Source organism: Bipolaris maydis (genome assembly GCF_028858645.1).
Source record: "Bipolaris maydis strain C4 unplaced genomic scaffold PSV08scaffold_6, whole genome shotgun sequence".
NCBI lineage: Eukaryota > Fungi > Ascomycota > Dothideomycetes > Pleosporales > Pleosporaceae > Bipolaris > Bipolaris maydis.
Window position 1 is genome coordinate 2044981 of NW_027093862.1, and position 18824 is coordinate 2063804.

General features: G+C 50.9%; 7 protein-coding genes across 7 annotated transcripts; 3 read left to right on the top strand and 4 right to left on the bottom strand.

Moving 5' to 3' along the window:
* Nucleotides 1-591: 591 nt before the first annotated feature.
* PSV08DRAFT_371011 (S-adenosyl-L-methionine-dependent methyltransferase) lies at nucleotides 592-1782 on the top strand (the record flags this gene model as incomplete). The annotated part of the gene is made up of 3 exons (XM_014217330.1): nucleotides 592-1011; nucleotides 1064-1609; nucleotides 1663-1782. 3 exons carry the CDS (start codon nucleotides 592-594, stop codon nucleotides 1780-1782), a joined length of 1086 nt encoding a protein of 361 aa, XP_014072805.1.
* A 356-nt stretch (nucleotides 1783-2138) lies between these two features.
* On the bottom strand, nucleotides 2139-4208 carry PSV08DRAFT_179336 (FAD dependent oxidoreductase-domain-containing protein; the record flags this gene model as incomplete). The annotated part of the gene is made up of 6 exons (XM_014217345.2): nucleotides 2139-2560; nucleotides 2621-2852; nucleotides 3020-3326; nucleotides 3418-3778; nucleotides 3873-3954; nucleotides 4047-4208. 6 exons carry the CDS (start codon nucleotides 4206-4208, stop codon nucleotides 2139-2141), a joined length of 1566 nt encoding a protein of 521 aa, XP_014072820.1.
* Nucleotides 4209-4332: 124 nt separating this feature from the next.
* Nucleotides 4333-5490, top strand: PSV08DRAFT_202228 (Haloacid dehalogenase-like hydrolase-domain-containing protein; the record flags this gene model as incomplete). Its single annotated transcript, XM_014217338.1, has 2 exons — nucleotides 4333-4395; nucleotides 4501-5490. The coding sequence occupies 2 exons, from the start codon at nucleotides 4333-4335 to the stop codon at nucleotides 5410-5412; spliced, it is 975 nt and encodes a 324-aa protein (XP_014072813.1). The 3' UTR covers nucleotides 5413-5490.
* A 1418-nt stretch (nucleotides 5491-6908) lies between these two features.
* Nucleotides 6909-9686, top strand: PSV08DRAFT_409654 (fungal-specific transcription factor domain-containing protein; the record flags this gene model as incomplete). Its single annotated transcript, XM_014217337.2, has 6 exons — nucleotides 6909-6982; nucleotides 7055-7440; nucleotides 7506-7591; nucleotides 7666-8303; nucleotides 8360-8530; nucleotides 8593-9686. The coding sequence occupies 6 exons, from the start codon at nucleotides 6909-6911 to the stop codon at nucleotides 9590-9592; spliced, it is 2355 nt and encodes a 784-aa protein (XP_014072812.1). The 3' UTR covers nucleotides 9593-9686.
* Nucleotides 9687-9699: 13 nt separating this feature from the next.
* Nucleotides 9700-11379, bottom strand: PSV08DRAFT_390155 (FAD dependent oxidoreductase; the record flags this gene model as incomplete). Its single annotated transcript, XM_014217344.2, has 4 exons — nucleotides 11062-11379; nucleotides 10692-10981; nucleotides 10043-10616; nucleotides 9700-9980 (listed from the first exon to the last, which is right to left on the bottom strand). The coding sequence occupies exons 1-4, from the start codon at nucleotides 11333-11335 to the stop codon at nucleotides 9700-9702; spliced, it is 1419 nt and encodes a 472-aa protein (XP_014072819.1). The 5' UTR covers nucleotides 11336-11379.
* An 830-nt stretch (nucleotides 11380-12209) lies between these two features.
* Nucleotides 12210-14045, bottom strand: PSV08DRAFT_362112 (major facilitator superfamily domain-containing protein; the record flags this gene model as incomplete). Its single annotated transcript, XM_014217343.2, has 8 exons — nucleotides 13843-14045; nucleotides 13529-13790; nucleotides 13389-13482; nucleotides 13215-13340; nucleotides 13024-13166; nucleotides 12859-12973; nucleotides 12628-12808; nucleotides 12210-12579 (listed from the first exon to the last, which is right to left on the bottom strand). Exons 1-8 carry the CDS (start codon nucleotides 14001-14003, stop codon nucleotides 12210-12212), a joined length of 1452 nt encoding a protein of 483 aa, XP_014072818.2. The 5' UTR covers nucleotides 14004-14045.
* Nucleotides 14046-16343: 2298 nt separating this feature from the next.
* Nucleotides 16344-18797, bottom strand: PSV08DRAFT_222964 (uncharacterized protein; the record flags this gene model as incomplete). The annotated part of the gene is made up of 3 exons (XM_014217339.1): nucleotides 16344-17775; nucleotides 17823-18562; nucleotides 18656-18797. The coding sequence occupies 3 exons, from the start codon at nucleotides 18795-18797 to the stop codon at nucleotides 16570-16572; spliced, it is 2088 nt and encodes a 695-aa protein (XP_014072814.1). The 3' UTR covers nucleotides 16344-16569.
* Between the last annotated feature and the right edge of the window lie 27 nt (nucleotides 18798-18824).

An 18824-nucleotide genomic window follows, 5' to 3' on the forward strand; every position in this document is an offset into this window, starting at 1 on the left:
CAACAGCCGCGCGGGCCGAATGGACGCACCGCCCAGGCCTCGTCTGCGATTGCATGCCGCGGCTAACAAGCTTTTGGCCGGGGCGACTCGACTCGTGCGGCCGTGGGTCGAGGGCGTGTTGGCGGTGCCATGTACGCACGGCGGCTGTTGGCCCTGCCCTTCGCCCACTCACACGCGGCGGAGGGCGCGTCCGGCGCAGGATCGCCCCGGGGGGTTCCTACGCCAATCCGCACCCTCGCCCTCCACCATCCACCGTGCTCGAGGCACACACACACCCCATGTCCCACGCCGAGGCCAAAGACACGACAGTCGACGAGCAGGAAAACGGGCCAATGCCATTGCTCTGCATCCGCTGCTTCTCCCTCGACACGACACGGCCAACACGCCCCTGTCTGCCTTTACTAATATGTGACCACACCCCTCGGCCCGCCCTGCCCCAGCACACACCCACACCCACACACACGCACACACACTTTCTCTCCCTGTCCAACAACAACACCGTCCCCCCTCCCCCCTCTGGCAATGGCTCCGTCCAGCCCGCATAAGCCTGCGCAGGCTGCCGGCTTCCATCTCCGCCCTCAGGACAGCGCCATGCACTTGCCGGACACGCCCCGTCCCCCGCAAACTGCCCCTGCCTCATCCTACCCCACGTCGCACACGTCCCACACCGTCACAGACGGCGGCGACGACGACGACGACGACGACGACGACGACGACGAAGCACTGGCAGGCTCGTCGTCCGACTCGGGCTTCGACAGCGGCAGTCTCTTGGGCGACGGCACCGACTCGCTTGCCTCGTCCATCCTCAACCACCGCATGGAAAACGGCCGCCAGTACCATGCCTACCGCGACGGCGCATACTGGGGCCCCAACGACGAGCTGGCCAAGGAGATCCTCGACTTTGCCCACCACATGTACCTCCTCACCCTCGACCAGAAACTGCATCTGGCCCCTCTGCAGAATCCCCAGACCATCCTCGACTGCGGCACCGGCACAGGCATATGGGCCATTGTGAGCACCACACCACATGCGCCCTCTGCCTGAATTCCACTAACGCGACCAGGACATGGCAGACCAGTATCCCTCGGCCATCGTCACCGGCACAGATCTCTCGCCCATCCAGCCCGAGTGGGTCCCGCCAAACTGCCACTTTGAAATTGACGATGTTTCCCTAGAATGGACCTTTCCCCCAAACCACTTTGACTTTGTCCACATCCGCGAGCTGTTTGGCTGCATCCCGGACTGGGACTTTTTCTTCTCCCAGGCCTATGGCCACATCAAGCCCGGCGGCTGGATAGAGATAGTAGAGCACTCAGTGTGCCCCATTGCCGACGACGATTCCATGAGCCCGGACCACTTTTACCATACCTGGGGCAAGGTCGTGGTCGAGATGGGAGACAAGTTTGGCAAGAGCTTTACCATTTGGGAAGAGAGTGCAGAGAGGTTACGGAGGGCTGGTTTCATCGATGTCACCGTCGTCGACTACAAGTGGCCAATGAACGGCTGGCCTACGGACAAGAAACTGAAGAACATCGGCAGATGGAATCAGCTACGCCTCATGGACGGAGTCGAGGGATTCATGCTGCGCTTACTGACTCAAGTCGGCGGCGTAAGTATTGCGCAATAGCAATCGCCTTCCTACTGCCTACTAACCGTGTACAGTGGTCAGTCGCGCGAGCCCAGCTGCACCTAGCCCAGATGCGCAAGGAGCTCAAGAGCTACAAAACCCATGCATACCTTCCCGGAACCGTTGTTTACGCCCGCAAGCCCTTTCGCACATGAGAGGACAATGCCATGCTCTTGATATGTCATTTACGATTGCCTCGTCCATGTATCGGATACAATCCGGCCACCTGCAAACATGACAGACGGGCGGCCAGCATTCTTCCTAGTGCTATGTACATTCTGGCATCACCGCCATCACGTACATCTTTCAACGCCGAGGTTGGCAACACAGTTGCAGCTATCTAGAGCCATTACAAGCACACTACCTCGGCTTCGGAAAATCACATGTCGCCTTCAGCGCCCATTAGACAGTCACATGACCCTCGCTAAAGTATAGCACGACACAGTCACACTCCAGCCTGGACGGGTCGATGTACCATCGCGATTGATACTACATCCCCCTGCTAGCCATTCTAAAGATGAGGGCTAGACTGGATCCCCTTTACCCTGTCTATATTACAAAAAGGCTTTCGCGCACTAGCTTCACACTGGACCCTATAGTCGGCAAGCACCTTTTCGGGATCGGTATCCTGAAGCTTGGCAATACGGTGCTCGGTAGCATGAAATGGCTGGGGCAACGCAGGATACGAAGCCGCGAGCTGCGGTGGGCTGTACTGCAGCCCCAGAGCGTCGAGCACAAGCGGCGCGAGGGATGCTGAAGACAGGAGGATACGAGGCATTCCTTTGAACTGCGAGTTAGACGAATGCATTCTTGTCAAGTATTGTAGAAGAAATAGAGACATACCATGTCCTGTGTACCCAGCATTGATGAACTGATTGCTGCGAGATGGCAGGGCGCCAACGAATGGGAAACCATCTGCGCTTGTTTCGTGGGCTATAGGACATTTTATTAGTTTCCTGATATGTCTCATAGTCCCATTAAAAAAAAACTTACCCCCAGTCCAACTCCCCCCTTTCTCAACATCAAACCCCAACTCTGCAATTTTCGGTCCCGGCCAATCCACTATATCCGCCGCCGGCCACGTCTTGTAGAAATCAGCCACACCCGGCGCCTGCTTATCGTCTTCATCGTTCAAGATACTGATTTCAGGGTAATGAGTGAGTAATTGGCGTGCGCCTCCTATGATAATAACATTATACGGTGGGGGCAATTGAACGTGGTAGTTCTAGGATTTTTTTTTCTCGTCAGTAAGCCAACATATCTCTCTCTTACACACTAAGAAAAAAACAAGTGAGAGAGTCAAGAGAAAGGGAAGACAAGAAAAAAAACAAGGGAGAGTCAAGTCAGTAAAGGAAGGGAAAGGGAAGAAAAAAAGAAAAGGGAAGACGTTACATTTATCATTCCATCCCACTGCTGCGCCCCTGTCCTTTTCAAAAGCCCCGGCGGCGCCTTGATGGCTGCAATGGCGCCTAGCTGCGGTAAGATGAGTCGCTCGAACTCTGGGAGTAGGTGCGAGGCCCAGCGGCACGTGGCATGGACGACTGTCTTTGCGCGCAGGGTGCCCCGGGGCGTGGTGACGGTTATGTAGCCCGTGGGGTCGCGCTCTGAGACGCTGGTGACGGGGGTGTGGGAGTAGAGGGTGAGGTTGGGGGTTGCGAGGAGGATGCGGACGAGGGCGTGGATGAATTTGTAGGGCCATCTTTATACGCTGGGTTAGCCTTTCCTGTTTTTTTTTGTGTACATCTCCAAGCATGGGATGAGTGAAGGGGAGGGGAGAGAATAAGGAATACATTTGTCCTGTGGGATGCACAATCGCTTTCAATGCTCCCTTCATCTGCGTCACATCTTCTACTTCGGCCTGGTCTTCTATCTTGCGGCATATCTTTACGATTTCGTTTTCGTCGCCGTAGTCTTTGCGCATTTCATCTAGTGCATGGCTGAGGCGTGCCCACGCTTCGTCTGTCATGGCTGCATCAAAGGTCTCGCCGAGTTTCAAGCATACTTCCTCTGTAATGCCTTCTGCGTCGCAGAGTTCCTTGAACGCAGCGAGATGCGCGTGCTCGTGGCGAATTAGGTGCATGGCGCCTGCTGCGCCGAAGCGGTCGCGCCATATGGGGTATCGAGAGTAAAGATGTGGTCGCAGTTGTCCTCCTGATTGTTTTCATTTACCATTAGTATTCATGTGTAGTCGTAGTACTAGTACTAGTAGTGGGTGACTTCGATATCACGTGCGCAACCGACTTACCATTTCGTCCAGTAGCAGCGCCACATACATCGCGTGCTTCTAGGATCGTCACTCGCGGCTGCTTGGATGCATGCTCTGTGTACTAAAAAAACACGGTGGCCCGCATGTCAGGACAAGGGGCTTGGAATTGCAGGCGATTGGGGAACCACCTGTGGGTGTGGATGCGTGACATACTTTGTGGAGCCAATAGGCGGTTGAGACTCCGGCGTAGCCACTGCCAATTATCGCGACGTCTGTTTCTTCTGGGAGCGTCTCGCTGGATTGATAGTCACGCAAGGGCGACTCGGCGGCTTCGATCCAGTATGCTTTTGTGGGGTTGGGCTTGGGCAGGACCATTGTTACGTACTAGTAGTAGTACTGCTGGCACTTCAATTGTTCAGACGAGAGGTTGTAGACTTGGCTTGCAGGCAGGGAATATGCACGTGGTGCTAGCCTCATTTATTTCAAGACTTCAAAAGAGATGTCCATGGGAGTACTCTTGTACCGGTCGGTGATTGCACCGGTTCACCATGGGGAGATGATGGTCCGATTACCGGCCCGGCATCTGATAAGCGGCGGGGTCTCGTCACCAAAGCTCGTGCACCTCTGAGTACTCTGATGCCGGCCACCCGGTCACAGATCGTAACAGAAACGCGTGGATTCATGTTCATATAACAACATTAAATTCGTATTCATCTCGAGTCTAGCTTTCAAGTCCCACATTTTGACCCCTCAATTGCTATCCCTCCCTTACCAACTCGTCATCGACCCCGCCTTGCAAGAGACAACCAAACAAACCACGAAAAAAGGAGGAACCAAAAAAGAGAAAATCATGTCTTCGTCAAAAAAGCACGTAGTCTTCGACGTTGTAGGCACCTGCGTCTCCTTCGACGCCTTCTATGAAGCAATCGACTCCACAATCGGCGCCAAACTCCGCCAACATACCATAACCGCCCAGCACTTTGGCTTCAGCTGGCAAACATCTGCAGAAATTGAATTCACCTTCTTCTCCATCCACGGCGGCTACAAGCCCTACAAAGACTTGCTATCCGGCTTCTTCTACCGCACCCTCAGTCTCTGCGGTGTCCAGGACCCGAAGTCCATCTTCACGGATGAGGAAAGAGATAGATGCGTTGAAGGGTACTCGGCGCTCAAGATGCGACCGGGTTGCCACGAAATGTTCCAGATACTACGGGACAATGGGTTTACCATCTGGGCACTTACTACTGGCGACGTCAAGCGCGTAAGCGGATACTTTGAGCGCGCAAACTTACACATGCCGCTTGAGAATCTGGTTAGCTGCGATTCCGTCGGCGTAGCGAAACCCTCGCTTGCGGCGTACCGCGTCATGTGGGATCGGCTGGGCGAAAACGATGTCAAGTGGTTTGCGGCCGGTCACATGTGGGATGTCACTGCGGCGACCAAAGTGGGGTTTCGAGGCGCATTTACGACTGTTTATGAGAAGGATGCTTGTTTGGATGTTTTTACAGAGGCCAAGATTGAGGTTGTGGAGGATAGTATGGTGGGCTTGGCTAGGGCGATTGTGGAGAAGTCGGCATGAATAATCTCCAACGTAAAAAGAAAAATAAACATAGATGGTATTAGTGCTTGCTGTATACCAAACAGGCACACGCTTCTTGACGACTTGACTTCATCGCTCAACGACTACAAGATTTCCCTGCTACAAGGCGGTGAGGACGTTGTCAGTGCTCTCTCACGCCCAGTCAACCATAAACCATCTAGGTACTCAGGTAATATAAACAAAACATCTCACTCAACTCAAGGTTTGAGATCAGTCATGGATTCATACTGTCCCTGTATTACTACAAGCTCCTAACATCGGAGCTTGCCTAAAACAGTAGTAACCGTATGGGGTATTGCGCCCGCCTAGGCGCTACTAGTGTCAAGGCACTCGTCTTCGTTATCAGATCTTCCTTCATCGCAACGCCTTTGCCAACATCTTCATCATAATCCAGTCACATGCTGTCTCGAATCAACATGTGAGAACACTTGGAGTTTCCTATTTGAATATTGTTAACGGTTCATATATGGACAGCTGCGCGAAGAAGTCCCGATCGAATATATTCCAACCATGGCTGTTAATTTACTGGACACAAGTCCTGACGATACCACCCTAGGCTTTGGGTTTCTCAATCACCCCCTGCTACTTCTTGGTGTCCCATGGAGTCGGGCAAAAGTTCCATTGCAGTCTCTAGCTGCAAGACATGATTACCTTCTTCATGAAAGACCTGCAATGTCTTGTGATCGAGCCTCCAATAGCGGCGCTCCCTGTAAAGGCCCTTTTCCATACAAGGTCATGCTTGCACGTAACCACGCTAAGCTTTTTCGTGAGCTGAATTCCCGTCTCCAGAATTTTCCAGACGCCGTGGAAAACGCCAGCTGGCTGCACTAGTTGAACATGTACCAGGGCATTCCGTGCCGTCTCTGAGTCAAGACGGCTGGATGGCCATGGGCCGGCAGCCTGTTTGCGCATAGGCACGCCAATCGCAAAGCTCAAGGTAGTAACAAGGGAAACAACGACACCAACTGGCCACTTGATGTTAAGGCATAGACAATCCCATGACGATTGATTTCAAAGGGCGCAAGCATCGACATGGGACGCGTGGTGAAAGGCATTGCTACCAGGGTCCATCGTGGAAAAGTGTGGGGTCGCGGGTCTAGTAAGCAAGACCAAGACAGAGGTGATTAGTTCTTAGCATTGATAAGAGTAGAGGATACGCGGCTACCCGCCACTGGTACCCACCCAGGCATGGACGTACTGATAACCAGGAGAAGGATAACCCTCCCGATCGTCCAGTCAGGTCGTCACAGCCCCTCACACTGATCGCGTGTTACCTATCAATACCACGTCCATGTACATGCAGCACTGCTATACACCATCGGCACTTGAGCAAGTCACGTGCGCAGTAGTGTACAACCGGGCCGGTTAGAACGGCCAACCACGTCAATCCAACCGTGCCGGCTATATTCACTGACCGTGCCGGTTGCACGACGATCCAACTTCCATTACCCACCTTACAACGCTCCCGATCCACTATGGAGCTCGAGAACCCAAGGCCCACCAAGAAGCGTCAATTGGCGGCCGGAGAACGACAACGGGCGGTGCGAGCGTGAGACTACACCCGCCTATTGCCCTGTGCTCCCAGCAGCGCCCAGGTCCCGCGCTGACTTGCCCTAACTAGTTGTGACGAATGTCGTCGCTTGAAAGAAAAATGTGAGGGTGGCATGCCATGTAAACGTTGTCGCCATTTACGACGGACATGTGAATTCCACAATGTCTCTGCACCAACTGCCAAACGCGCACAAGAGCCTATGGCCTCGTCCAAGGACCTCAAGGAGCGTGTGAAGTACATGGAGGCCATTCTCCATCACCATCTTCCACAACTACCTTTGGACATCGACACTTTACGGCGCACGTGCGAGTCACTCCCCACTTGGTCCCCTGGGTCCGACCGACACGGCACATCTAGCCTGCCCGTAGAAACTACTGCACACCCGTCAGCTTCCGATAGTCCAGGCATTGAAGACGAGAAGTGCACTGTTGAATATGTTGATGATACTACAGCTCGTATGTTGCTACCAAGCTCCACCCAAGATGCACCACACTGATCCAAAGCCTGTACCTGGTGGCAGATTACTCTGGTGAATTCTCGCATTGGAACTTTTCCATGCACATCAAACGAAACATTGATGAACTAATCGCCAAATCCAGTGTCCAGGTAGGTGTGAGTGCACATCTTCACTCATCTTTCCAACCTCACATCGTGAAAGCACTTGCTCATGGCCTTTTCAGACTTTGGAGGATGTCAAGCGCGTGCCAGATTTCTTCCGCGTTCCCGAGCCTGATCCTGGTTCGACATCTATTTCAGACATTGTTGCCCTCATCCCCCCTCGCCCGGTCGCTACATTTTTGGTCAACGTGTTCTTCAGACATGCTACGAGCTTTTACTACTATGTCGACAAGCATTGGGTCAAAGAAACTCTAGAGGATCTTCAGACAAACTCGGCACGCTTAGGTTCTAAGCATGTCCCTGCTGCTTGCGTAGCTTTGATGGTACTTGCAGTAAGCACGCAATATGTACACCTTGAAACATCAAATCCAAATGGCAGACGTGGACGCAGATCTTCAGCCGGTTCCGATACCCCTGCTAACTGGGAGCTGGATGTCGGCTCTACCTTTTATCGCCAAGTAGCCAAGTCCATTTCTGAACTCATACATGCTGGTTCTCTCCTGAGCGTGCAGGCGTTTCTTTTGCTCGGTTTCTACTCTTTGCCGATCGATGCATCTGGACTGGGCTACATTTATCTGAACCTAGCCGTCAAAGTGGCCATCCAGAATGGTATGCATCGAAGAATCTCGCGGGGTGCTTTCGATGCAAGATCAAAGGAGATTAGAAGGCGCATTTGGTGGACGGTGTATTGCATGGAAAGGTCTGTGTGTTTGGAGCACGATTGCAATACTTCTGCTTACGGTCGTGCACGTGTAGGAAAATTGGGATATATCATGGACGCCCCGCATCCATCTCACGCTCCGACATTGACTGCGATCTTCCAAGCAGTTCCACCCCAAACAGCATTGATGGCGATACTTTTGATGCAACTGGATTGCTCGAATCCATTGACCTGACCTGCCAGGCAGAGGCGTTTTTGTACCAAATGTAAGCTCATCCTACGATAAAGTTGTCGTAGAAAAAATGCCAATGGCTGACGGTACTACCAGCTCCCAACTTCGAACATGTCCGAGACAAGAAGCTTGGCTAATCATGGACCGCCTCAAGCAAATGAAGACTAAATTGCCGCGGCCATGGGCGTTTCGCTACCGTGATATATCATCACCTTTAATGGGAGACCATATGGAGCACATAGAGTCCCGCGCACGACTTCACGCTCACTTGGAGTGTTGTCTGCTACACATGTTTATTGGACGACCTTTCATTTTGGCCCATCGCCAGGTGCGAAAAGGAGACCCAAAAGACGACAATACCGCAGAGCATCCGGAAGGAAAACCTGAAACTACGCCCACTCCCCCACATATGCGCTGGAACTTCCTGATCGAAGATTGTATCGCAGCTGCAAACGAAGTCATCGACATCTGTCATGGCATGCAGAGGGGTAGTATGGGTCTCTCAAAAGCGTCCTATGCCGAATACAGTGCCTGTCGTGCATCACTCCTGGTCCTAATCGCGTATAGTATTTGCCGTCGCACCAATGAATTCTCAGACAACCTACAAAAGGGCCTCAACGCGATACGGGAAATGGCTTCAGTGGGTGACTCCGCGCGTTCAGAGGTATTGCTTCTCGAGACCCTGGAAGCCGCGCTGAATCGGCTTCAAGCTTTTGACGTAGACTGCGACCAGAGTGTATCTGACACTGGGGAAGAGACAGTCCAGGGTGGTTATGAGGGTTTACGGGATTGGTATACCAAAACAGCTGGCGCTATCCGTTCCCGTGCTAGTTCGTCGATACCAATGGCCAGTGATGGGTCAGGTATGAGGACCCAGGCCGTTCCGCTTTGCCCACAACCTGCTCCCCATGACATGGAAACACCAACAGAGTGCGTTCAAGAAAGTCGCCCTGTCGATGAATATCCCTTTAATCTTGACCTCTTCAATATGGATGGGAACATTGCTTTCTTTGCCTCGGGTGTCAACAACAGCGGCAACGTGGAAAGTGAATTGTTTGAGAATTTGCTAAATGGGGTGCCACGGCATAGCCTTTAGGCTGCAATAATGAACGAATATGAATTCTCTTACGCAAGTAACGACCATACTGGCATGTTAAGCAAATGTATTTGTTTTCATCGAGAGTATATAAACCTGCTGTCCGTCTACAGTTTTGCTGCCAGCACAGGCTGATTTTTTTGAACTCGTTCCCACGTCTCACGAGCCGCATGCTCGTTTTGCTCAGACCATCTCTCTGGAGTAATGCGATATGGCAAAGGCAAATCAACATTCTCCGTATCTCCCGTGAGAGCCATCACCGCTACTGCTTTCGCTGATAGGAAAATCTGAGGCATGCCATGACCCGTGAAACCAGCGCAAACGTACTGACCCGGTCGTCCGCAGGCTGGGCCGACATACGGAAACTCGTCGTTGGAATAGCCCATGACTGTTGTAATGAACAAGTTAATCAAAAATTTTCATAGTCACTGCGCGCGCAATATTACTTACTCCCAGTCCACAAATATTGCGTGCAAGCACCGCTGTTCTCCCATGCAGGAAAATGCCGCTGCATGTACCCATCGTAGTACTCTTTTCCAGCATCAATCAACTTGCTATCATCAACCACATCAAACCAATCATCCAAGTTCTTGTAAAAATCCCGCCGTCCACCACCCACTACGACACTGTCGTCTGGTCGCGGAATCATGTAATCGTACTCGAAATCTGATAACCGCATCATATAGCTGTGCTTCAGCTGCGGCGCATTTGGTGCTGTAATGTGTGCTACCATGCCCCTCACCGGTACAATCTTGCCTTTCATCTCGGGCACCAGGGCAGATGTGTATCCATTTGTAGCAAAGATCACTGTTTTCGTCTTGACTGTTCCGCGGCAAGTATCAACGGCCCATTTGAAGCCTTGCGCGTCATTCTCGATAGCCCGGACACTCTCGACGGGCGTGAAAGTTTGCAGGTTGACCCCTTGATTTACGGCTTTCTGCAGAAGATGCGTCACCAAACGGTAGGGTGCGAGACGTGCACCGCTGTATGTATGACATGACAGTGCTCCTCGCACACCAGAGACCTATTTAGGCGGTCAGCACCGAAAACGTCTTGCTTATACCTCCGGCATCATGTCTCAAAAAAAAAAAGCACGAACCTCTTCGGCCTCCCTGCCCGTATAAAATCTTATCATCTTCGCAGTGGAAATACCCGCTTTAGTAACCTTGTCGATACTAGCCTTCATCTTATCCCGTCCTTGGGCATACTTGCAAATATCCATGACAGTCGTCTCTTCAAAGTCGCAGTCAATTCGCTCACGCTCGACGAGTTCCTTGATGGCGGCGACCTGACGTTGCTCAAATGATGCCACATGCTCTGCGACGGCTGCGCCATGACTATCTAACAGCCCGGCTGGTCGCAACAGAGGATCTGGTTTCAGATGGCCACCTGGACGTGCAACGTTTATCAGCAACCTCCCATAAGGCCTTTTATATTTCTCAACATCGTTCAATATACATGGTACATACCATTTCGCCCCGTAGCCCCTGAACAAGCCTCGCGCGCCTCGAGAATTACTATGGAAGGAGTAGCCTTGCCAGCGCGCAAACTTTCTTCCGCCAGGTGATGTACAATGGATGCGCCAGAGTAACCAGCGCCAATGACTACAATGTCTGCCGCACTAACGAGGTCGGTGGTACTGCGATGATTATCGATTGCAGCAGGCTGTTTCCGCCAATAAGATGGCAGGGAATTGGGCACGGGAAATTGGCTATTGGGAATGCGCTGAGAAGATGATGACATGATGGGCTTTAGGGGGAGAAGGGGTTTGTTAAATTATGGTAACGTCTGGTACCTTGGCTGGCTGCGCAGATATCGTAGCAGGCGATGTACCATGTTGACCTTTAACCGGGCGGGCTGCGTGATGTGATTCGATGGCTTTTTTTTTGCGGGACCGGCCCGGCGTTTGGCCAGCGACGTTGGGGCGTTCTTAGAGGTTATCAGGCGATTGCCGGTGCGGGTCGGACATTGACAACCTTTACAACTTGGCTTCTGCGATGCTAGTGATCAACAGAGTGATGACGATAGCATTTGGAATGGGGATCAAAGATTACTCATCCATAGATTGCAGAGTTTGCACAGCATGTATTGTTCGTAAGTAGCGACTGTGCGAGGTTCACAGCCAAAAGCTTGGAGAGAAGTGTTGCTTGGGATTGTGGCTGTTTGACTATATGTAGTAGATGTATTCAATGCCAGTCAATACTTGACCACAATTCGTCTGGCATCCTGCCATATGATCGTTTGCAATGAGAATTTCGATTTCGAATCCCAAAGATAGAAAGCACTTTCTCCTCTCCTTCACTACCACTCTCGCCAGCATGGCATTTGCTGCTTCTGGGCAACCTGACAGTGCAATGAACAAACTTTGAGTATTTGCCTCTACCCTCACCAAAAACAAAAATAATGGAAAATATCTGTGAGTAATGCGATTGCCTTGGAAACTGTTAAGTGGGTAGCACTTGTAGTAGTAGCTGCATCGCTGCTTGGTGCCTATACATGGGGCCATTCCCGTCGAAAAACAATCGTTATGCACCAATCAAATATAAACATTCTAATACCACTCGGCTATGAACTACGTTTCATGCTATGTACATGACCCGTCGACATGCACCCTTCTTCAATTCGGTTTCGCCCAGCCATCAAACACAAGATCGTCATCCTTCCCGTCATCTTCTATGATAGCTTCTCTGACCGGCCTCTTTGGCATCTTCCTGATCAACATGGACATACTCGGGATCGTAAAGACTAGAATGGCGATGTTGACATAGAGCGGTATGGCGTGGTCGATCTTCTTTGCTGAACTCAATCCGTACGACACTGCTTGACCCGCAACTTCAAAAGCACGGAATACACCTCCTGCTCGTGAAGCCACGGCGACTTCATCGGAAAGGGTACTGAGGATCCAGTAAAGGGTAAGCTGAGTCCAGTATCCGCTGATGAAGAGCATGATATAAGGGAAATAGGCTCTGATCCATCCGGCGGGTTGCCTGTTGCAATTAGTGTTAATTCCAATAAACAGAGGTCTTGTGGCTTACAGTCTGTAGTCAAGAGCAGTCTTTTTGGGTAGAGTATGGTATTCTACCGCAACCCAGATGAAGCAAGCGGCCTGTAGTATTCCCCATACTGCCATTGCAGTCCATGCTCGGGTCCGCTGTGTCCAACGAGTGGTATCTAGAAGCTTTCCGAATAATATGACAGTTGGAATAGTGAGGGTGGCTGCAATTGTTGGTATGAAAACGAAAGATCAATGATGGAGAGGTACTTACGGACTAGGAAGGAAGACAGAGCACGCGCACGCACGGAAAAGTGAAGCGACAGATAGGTGCCCATGGTACCTCCATAGAAGAAAGAGTAAAAGGCGGGAACAAAAATAAGCCATGTCTGATGCGGAAATTAACTTGCGATGTCTGAGAGAACCAGATTTCACTTACAGTTCCTTGCTGCAGATAGGTGGCTAGAGCCCTGAGCTCCTTCATCCAGGACTCCGCTGGAGCAATGTTCACTTTGCTGTTGTCTCTGCGACGGACCTTCGTGGTCCGTGAGAGCAGAAGAGCCCATACAAGGCCAGTGCATTCTAATCATAATCAGTACCTCTGCAATCACACCAGAGACTTTGACATACCCAAACCAACAAAGATCAAGTATGTAGACCATGCAACTCCTCCTGCATCGGAGTCTTTATGATTGTTTGAGAAGTTGATGGCCCCTCCAATCACGCTGCCACTATTTCGCATTGCGGACCAGATACCTATGCTCTATCAGCGTCAAACTCATATGCCCAGTAGGTCATTCGTACCCAAGTAAAACCCTCGTTCTTCTGGATGTGGGTAGGACAACATAGCTGTCGTTTCAGCAACGTAGAGGAAACCAGACGCAAACCCTTTGATTAACTGTTCGCGTAAGCAGAGCTTCTACGCACTCAGAGTTTGAACATACGCTGGCTGAAAGCAGATACGCATTGTTCTTGTATCTAGCATTCACGTAGTAGGCAGATCCATGGAGCGGCATGGCTACGGCTGCGATCAAAGACGCCCACTTGACACCAATCTTGTTGATAATGGGACCTCCAAGAATTGTGCTGAAGAAGCTCATCGTGTAACTCAACGATTGACCGAGATTCGCAAGCCAAGGAGTCGACAATCCACCGCCGCCCAGATTTGTGATAGCATCCGACATTGCTGGTCCAACCAGGGACAGCCTTGACCACGACTCAGCTAGTCATTTTTGTGTGGTGGTGATTTGGCACTTACATTCCGAACAAAATCATCTGGAACAAGACGCTGCGATAAAATGTCGCCATCTTAGAACGAGGGCGTTCCATAGTGCCAACTTCGACGTGGAAGCGTCCGTCGCGTCCATCATCCACGGTCATGGGGACCATTTTGGTTTCGCTTTCTGATGATGAACCCATGATCTCTGACTCGACAGAGAACAAGTAGGCGCAACAAGCCTTAAGGAGTGGCGACCACGGTTCTACAGGGCTCCAGTTATACTATTGCCCCCCTGGGGTACCCCGCGTTCGACTGGATAAGAGGCTATCGGCCCGGTTCGTAACGCAAGGTAATCTCCGTGCGTCAGACGGGACGAACAGAGTTAGGCATCACACTATGCTCCAGTGCACGTTTTTCGGACTGGGTCTACCCATACACGCTGCTTGATAGACCTATGGCAGGCAGTTGTGTATGGGTTACCGGCTGATTATTATCTATCAACGTTTCGCGTTCCGTGTCCTCTCCTATCACGCCACGGCAGTAACATCACCGATACCTGTCGGTAGATGGACGCGCATAATGGAAACTTGGTATCGTAAAAAACAGATTTCATACAGTAAAGATGCGTATGGAAGATGTGTATCTGTTTCCTAGGTTCAATCCGGTACATGCGGAATAGTACGTACGTAAACAGCGTACTTATGATTCTGAAAATCATCATCAACACACTAGAATTGTCCTTCCTCTCGGTTACATATCGCGCAGCAAATATAAACACAAGCGTATGTTTATTCCCTCACATGTCAGCCTTTGCTCGCAATATTAAGGGCTGGGTTGCAGCCCCTTTCACGGGAGAATGACCTGGAACGCTACTACCAGGACTAGGAAGAAGTGCCGGCGAATTCGGTGACATAAGTCTCGGTGCTTTGTCATGTTTCGATTCCGCAAAGAAAGAGAAAGCCCACAACGCCCAGCCTGCTTGGAGGTCTTGTGATAAAGAGCCATATGGGGTATCTGAAGAGACAGCTGATCAGTGCCTACTGTAGTCGTCACTTTTTCTTGATTTCTGTGCAGATCTCGTTCTTTTCCGTCCTCGACGCGCGGGGGATCTAGTTTTGCATGGTCGGCACCCCTACGTGAGCGCTAGTGATCGGCGCCAATATACTATCCGAAAGCTTAATTACGTGCAAGCGAGCCTGTCGGAAAGAACATTTCAGATAAGCACGTGAGCGAGACCGAGGGCATTGCTTGCAACCAGCCGGCTTGCATCTGATAGGTGTACTTACTTATGTCAACTTGGCTATTTTTATCGTTCAGCAACGCGAAACCGGTTGAGAAACTAAGGACAGAGCACAATCACGGGTAATTCGAATCAGGACCTTTCTGCAGTGGCTTCAAACAGCAACATGTGAAAAACTTACCGGACAATTCGCTAGAATGAGACATTGCGCAGTGGCCGTGAAACAAATAAGGATGGGAAGAAGAGCACAGTGACCTGAATGCATGGTACAAAAGAATATGTTCGGGCCTTGTTTGTTCCATGACTGCGCCTGTCGTGTGGGTTTGGGTTTCTCTCAATTTCAAGCATACTTATCCTTGAAATGCATTTTGTACGTGCCATACGGACCGCGCTGACAACTGATCCTGCTGCTTCACCTTGATCCCCCCCCCCCCCGAGATTGTTGTAACACCATAACAGGATGCAGTATTACGAAACAACAAACTTTGTTCGACATAATGCGTTCGATAAACCCATTCATCGTGCCATGAGTCAGTTCCATCCGTTTGTCCGTAATGAGTTCAGTCTTGATCAATCACTGGAAAGCAGAAACTTCACTTTTATTTAGAGCACGCAATAGAACTCCCACTGGGAGGTGATGAGAGAGACAGTTATCATTGTACTTTCTGGGATCAAGTTGTAATCATAGCAACATGCCTGAGCGACCATCGCTCAGTCATGGTGCGTTGGCAGGAGGCTAACGAGAATGACTGTGATGCGCAGTGTGACGGTGGAAACGACAATGATCACGAACAGGACCTCTGCCGTTTGCGCATGTCAACTCTTTTGCACGCCTTCTCCGAGCTAACGTTTCCGACAAAGCCGTTGCCATGTACTGTAACGTTGCTGTCCCTCTACGCAGTATTTAGAAAAAGAGACTCGAAGATTGGTTGCGAACGGTAGAGCGACGCGATACGGTGTCTGGTTGGGTGTGGTGGCTGCGCGTTGTTGCGTGTTGTAGGTTGCAAGAGGGCCGCCACAAGTAGTAGTAATCAGCTTCAAGCGCGCCCTGATTGATGCACAAAACACAAATGCGATTCTCTGATTTTGGCAAGAAAGCACGGGTTTCTCGAGATGGCGATGTGCTTTCAGAGGTGTTTTTTCAATGCGCAGATATTACTCTCGGTCGCTCATTGACGAATACACGAAGGCAAATGCGGCCAACACTTTGGAAGTTGGTGTTTGACTCGAGATGTCGATTCGTTTACACATAAAGACAGCGAGTGCAGAGCTTGATCCGATAGGAAGGGTACCCGATCCCACATGCTCTGTTTGGTATAGGTATCCTTCTAGTTTCATTCGTCGCGGTAGTAGCCTCTCGGCATTCGACTGTGTATAGTTGGAGAAGCAAACCCGACTCATAAACTTGCATCCACAAGATGGGTATCTTCTTCCGCCATTTCATCGGTTACCTCATATCTTGTCAATTCCTCGTCACGACTCAAATCCACGGCGACTTCAAGTAATGCTGTTACTTTGTGGTTTCATTATCCCCCGCTCTTTTCTTCCCCATCATTATCTTCTACTCTGATATCCCGACTCTTCTGGTCTACAGTATTATCTTCTCTTTCGTTACTCGTATCAACCTGATCGGCCTGATCTTCTCTTCTCTCATTGGATGCCACCGATACCCTTCTCTTCCTTTCCCGACTCGGTCTCCTCAAACCAGCCACATATTCTGGCCGTTCCGGCAGGTCGTCCCCTGGTGTTCGCACGATGGGGACCCCATGTAAGGCTCCAGGTGCCGTGTTCGTGCCGGGTAATTCCGCTCTCCTCGGTGATGACATGGGATCTGCTTCGATCGCTTGCCTGGGAGTTTCCAGTTCTTTTATCTCATCGCCATAGAGCTCCGCAGGACTGTTCTCATTTACAGCATGAAGCTCGTACTTTTTTGGAAGAGATGAAGCTTGACCGGATGGGCCGCTGGTGTCAGGCAGTTCGTGGGGGCTGTGGCGTTTACGGTATCGACGACGGAGAAAGAATGCTGCGATGGCGATGATGATGAGTCCTGCAACACCACCACCGGCACCGCCGGCAATAGCCCCTGTTGTGCTCTTCTTCTTAGGAGTAGGTGGACTTGGAGTATTTCCTGGTGCAGTATCACCTGAAGCAGTGCCTGGAGATGGCGTGGTTTTACTTGGTGTTTCGAAGACAGTCTTCAGACCTTGTTCTGTCCAGCCCATGGCGGGCTCCTTTTTCGTACCGTTGCCATTTGCGTCTCCACCAGTCGCATTCAGCAGTTTGTTGGGCACCTGGAATTCCGGTCGGTCGACTGAGAAGACACTCCCCCATGTTAAAGCTGTCATGTCCCATACTGCAACCCCTTTCGTTTCCCAGTCACAGGTTAAGGTTGGAGTATTGCCGCCTACCGTAATCATCTGACGTTTTCCGACAACATGGCATTCGTGACCCCATCGTGGTGACTCACCTAGAGGCCAAACATTTGTCCAGGTGAATGATGGCAAAGTCAAAATTACAACGTCGTCATAGGCCGTATTCGTGATTGGATTTCTGCCACCGTATAGATAGATATGATGACTAGAGTTATCGGGTGATGAAATGGACACTGTACAGAAGTCTATGCGTGGTTCTGGTACATTTCCAGTGGTATTTTGCGAATACCAAGTCCCGTTGCTGTCTGGTTTTTGGAGGTAAGAGTCGATATCGAACACGTCGACCGTCTCAAAGTCAATCTGCCGGAGTGTAAGGTGAAGATTCATAAGCTGACTGTTTTACTCACCAATGAGCCTGTGCTGACGTTGGCAAAAGGGCTAGCAAGGTTAGGTTGTATCTGACCACCAAGTGCTACAAGCGCTCCCATGCCACCAATTGAAGCAAAGTATTCCATCGTACCTCCCACCCTAGGAGCGCCGCCCCTCAATCCGGACGTCGATATGTTCTTCCCACTCTGCGACTTGAGGTCGAGAATAACCATACCCTCCATAGGCACATAGATGTCTTCGGTTTTCGGGAAACTGTCAACTGTCTTTGCTGCGGTACCCCAATCAATCTGGCCGTTCAAGTAGAAGGCCAAACCTTGATCTATCGCCTCAGCGGCTGCGCCATGGTTAGGCGTCCACTCGGTGTCCCTTGAGTATTGGTCCCAGGGGTTGCCAGCTCCATACGTATATGACCACAGAGGGTAGAATGCTGATGGTTCTGGCCGCGTAAATGCCTCAAAGGACTGGTTGCCCATGAAGGTTGTACCGCCGTACACGTACACATTGGGTTGATCAACAGGGCCATGGAACATATGACCACGAATGAGGCTGGGCGGTGGCGTACCAGTAGTCGGATTCTTTACATTCTTAGCTTGAGCATCGATGGTAATGTTCAACTTCCAGTCCCACGTGGAGTTAAGAGGAATGGTGATCATGTAGCTGTTTATGCCTAGGATCGGGCTGGTGACATCCGTGCCATTCCATTTTTGTACTCCACTATCGATGTACAGGACGTCGTTCTTCACAACCGATTGTGCCCCTGTTCGTGGTCCGTATCAGCAATCATCGCCCGAGTCAATCATCAGTCCCCTAGAAGAGTGATGGGTGGATCATTACGAATAGCATCACTCACACCATCTCGAGCAAAAGTTCTTTAGTGGATCCAGACGAAAGTTTTGTGCGTGTACGGTAGGTGAGATGTAAACACTATCCAAGACAAGACACAGGAGAATGGCTTGTGTCAATTGGAATAGTCTTGAGATGAAGAAGTCCATGTCATTTGAGCGTACTACAGACGCTCA